Raw genomic sequence first — 3,733 nt, 5'->3', positions numbered from 1 at the left:
TTTTTTCCTGCTTCCACTCTGGCTTGGAGAGTTGCTAGAGTGGCCTTCAGGCTGATGCACTGAAGCCTAACTGCATGTGGGAAGTTGTTTCCAAAGGGTATGCAGGCTTCTTTTGGCTGTGGAGACTACCTAAGCCTTTCTTTGGCTGAATCCATGAGAGAGAGTGGGTATGAAGTCTCTCCCAGAAATAACCCAGCAGATGTTTGATGATGAGGATATTACAGTAAATACCACATTATTCAGTACCTGCTCAGAAAACCAGCAGCACTTTCCAAGCACAGAATTGGACTAAGCCACAAAAGCTCATGTTGTATTTTCTGCCGACAGAGAGAGAGCAGTGTCAAAGGAGTGACAGGGATCCACTGGTGACGAAGTAGGAGATAGTGGGGAGTGAGCTGTCAGGGGGTCACAGGGAAGCTGAGCAAGCTGAGACTGTCAAAACGGTTGCCTGGAAGAGTTATGGCCACATAAGCAGGATAATAGGTTCTGCTGAGCCTCAAATGCTTCAATTTGAAGGATAAGAGGTGATATGGGGCAGCTGGTTTACTTTGAACCAATTCTGTATTCAAATGAAGCAATGCTGCATGTGTCAGATAAAATGTGATTTATCTTATGTGTCTCTATCACTGTCAGATAAAACGCACTTTGTGAGGTTTTGGAAGAAATCTGCATTTCCAACATATTGAGACAAATTCATCAATGGGAGAAGTGTTTCATTGTAGTAAGCCAAATAATGTTCCTATTCTAGTGTGATGCAAATTATCCTACCCACCAGGTTTCTATTTCTGTTTACTAATAGCATATAGGTACTTGTAAAACATGATATTATATTTTAGTTATAAATTTGAAATTACTTTTATACATATGGAAATGTTTTTGCAGTATCTATCTGAATAGCAAAATGCCTGTAGGTAGCCAAATAAGTAGAGAGACGTAAACCTACTTTTTATGTCTTTGTTAATAATACCAGCTTTGCCACAGAAGGAAATGTTGTTGGGCAAATAATGCAGTATGTTTCACAGAATGCCCTTAAATGCATATAACCTTGCTTTCTGTGGCTTTCATTTTAGTACTGTTCCACTGATCAGGCTGCTGCAGGCACAGATGCAGAACATGTACAACAGTTCTATAATCTTCTGACTGCCTCCATTGACATAACTAGAGGCTGGGCAGAAAAAATCCCAGGATTTACTGACCTCCCAAAAGAAGATCAGACATTACTCATAGAATCAGCTTTTTTGGAGCTGTTTGTACTAAGACTCTCCATCAGGTAACTATTTATTTCATTTCCTCTTAAGATGATGTCAAAAATCATCTGAGTGTTTTTAAGGAATGAATATGACGCTATCTTTGGGCATAGTCAATTGTACCAAAAAAAAGCACAAAATAATCAGCAATGTCATCATACAAAGGATATGATGTTTAATTTGTTTTACGCTGCAGGAAAAACCGAGAAGGTGATTTAAAAAGAGATCATAGGTGTCACTAATGTGCTTCTTTTATTTGATCTATCCCATCTTCTCCCTACACAGCAAACAAAATTGATCCTCAGGTACTATTTGAGCAAGTCTGCTTTGTACTCATAAGTATGAAATATAGAAAAGCACTTTAAGTAGGAAAGTTCTTTTCTTTTCCCTTTGTCATCTGCTTTTGAAAGGGATGAAGAAGATTTAAAATCTTGTTCAGATTGGTTTTCTTCTTAATACCAAGTCATTTAATAGAGTGAGATGCTATTTGTCAGTCTAGTACTAGTTAAGACACTTTACCAAACCCACTTTCAGAAACTGGCAAAATTGCAGACTGGTGATTTCAGTTATGCCCATGTTTATTCAGGTTGAAAATGACCTTTGCATGTGTGATATTGGCAATGGGGAGGAGAAGGAGAGGAGAGTTTGGCTGTAATTTCTCTTCTACACACAGGTTTTCATATAGAAAGGTTTATGCTGTTATGTGTATTGTGCTGCATTATTGCATGCATGTTCCATTGTTTTTCCTTACCAGTTTTTACAATCTGAAAAATGCAGATGATACTAAGTAAATGCTGAGAGTTGCAGAACCTATCTTTTTATTAGTTTTGTATTTCAAAATGCACTCACTTAGTATTCCTTTGGTTCAAACATACAGTATTTAATGCAAAATGTCTTCTTTGTTTATGCCTTTGGGCAGGACCAAAATCTTAACTAATTAGACAGTCTACACCACATGCTACAGCTAACCTCAGGCTTATAACTCTACCAAGTAAGCAATCATAGAAGCTTGTTTGTTGTACTTTGGCCCCAAGGGAGAAACATATTGTCAAACGTGAATGCCCACATATGTCTCAGGATAATATGCCTTGGATTTTAAATGACAGACGCTTCAATACTGGTTATGCATTTGGCTGTAAAGTAGAAGATGCATTTATAATTTTTTCAATTGTTTTTATTTGAGGTCTGATACTGCTGAGGATAAGTTTGTATTCTGCAATGGACTCGTGCTTCATAGACTTCAGTGCCTTCGTGGATTTGGGGAGTGGCTCGACTCTATTAAAGACTTTTCCTTAAACTTAAAGAGCCTTAACCTTGATATCCCAGCCTTAGCAAGTCTATCAGCTCTAACTATGATTACAGGTAAGTGCTCCTTTTCTAATAGAAAGCTTCAGACTCTAGTGCTTTGCTTTATTGTAGATTCAAGCAATTTCAATTAATTTAGCGGTGTTCAGGGTGAAGTGATTATGATTTTTAAGCACTGGCATGGCCATATTGAAACTGTGGATTAACATTAGGCTATCAGACACCCCCATTAAAATGTAACTCAACTATTTCTTTGCAGCTTCATTGTTTTCTCAGAATAGACTAAAAAAGCAAACTGCTTCCAAGAAAATTGTGTAGCTCCTATGAAAATATTCAAGATACTTGCTGAAGTCCCAGAAAAGCTTAATGAAATTACCAGAGCTAGGTCTTCTGTGTAGGAACACTAATATTAAGGCAGCTTGAGACGTAGAAGCCGTACAGCTAGTATAGCTCATCTCTTAGCAAGATAGCTAGACCAGAAAGAATGCTTCATGAGAGCAGGCAGGCTGCTTTTGGCAGCCAGGCTTGCCTAGGTATTCCACGTACTGCTTTTCTGAGAGAGGAAAATCAGAGAATAATGAGAAAAAAGTCACATCCCGCAGCTGTACAAAAGCTTTTGGGTGTGCATGTGCCCATATGACCCCTTCTGCCGGCTGGGGTGAGCAGCAGGAAACTAATGTCAGAATCTGCCAAATCTGTCCAGTAAGTACAAAATGGGGGAACATAACCTTTTAAAGTGTAATTTTTGCATTCCTGAAACAATAAAGCCATTGCATACCTTGGGCATCTTGCAATAGAAGAGTCATGGCTGATGGCAGTAGGAGGAGTTGCGAGAAAGGGTGTCTGACAACCATACAGCAGAATTTGGAGCAGAAGTCATCTCCACAGAGATCCTCACACTCATATCTGAAAAACTGGTAGTTTAACAGAGCAACTGTGTCATCAGTGTGAGACAGGGCTTCAGTGTGCCCTGAGCTGAATCTTCCCAGGGATGCTTATAAGCTCCACTGGGATAGATATTGATTTCCTTCTGCATTTCAGGCATCCACTACTTTGCAGGCAGTGGCCTCAACAGTATCAGCTGTAGCCTTCCTTTTACCCGGGATGAGATGATGTCAGGGCAACACTGAGATAAAACACTCAATTACAGATATAAAAACTAAAATTGGCCAATTCCTGCT

General features: G+C 39.2%; 1 protein-coding gene across 1 annotated transcript in view; it reads left to right on the top strand.

Moving 5' to 3' along the window:
• Positions 1–3,733, top strand: part of NR4A3 (nuclear receptor subfamily 4 group A member 3) — a 37,224-nt gene that overhangs the window by 21,930 nt on the left and 11,561 nt on the right. Inside the window, exons 5-6 of the mRNA XM_008642687.2 lie at positions 1,071–1,270; positions 2,431–2,609. Of these exons, the coding sequence (XP_008640909.1) occupies positions 1,071–1,270; positions 2,431–2,609 (379 nt within the window). The remainder of the gene's footprint in view (positions 1–1,070; positions 1,271–2,430; positions 2,610–3,733) is intronic.

Source organism: Corvus brachyrhynchos, unplaced genomic scaffold (genome assembly GCF_000691975.1).
Source record: "Corvus brachyrhynchos isolate BGI_N302 unplaced genomic scaffold, ASM69197v1 scaffold409, whole genome shotgun sequence".
Lineage (NCBI taxonomy): Eukaryota > Metazoa > Chordata > Aves > Passeriformes > Corvidae > Corvus > Corvus brachyrhynchos.
Note: the sequence above shows the minus strand (reverse complement) of the source record. Positions and strands in the feature narration are given on the sequence as shown.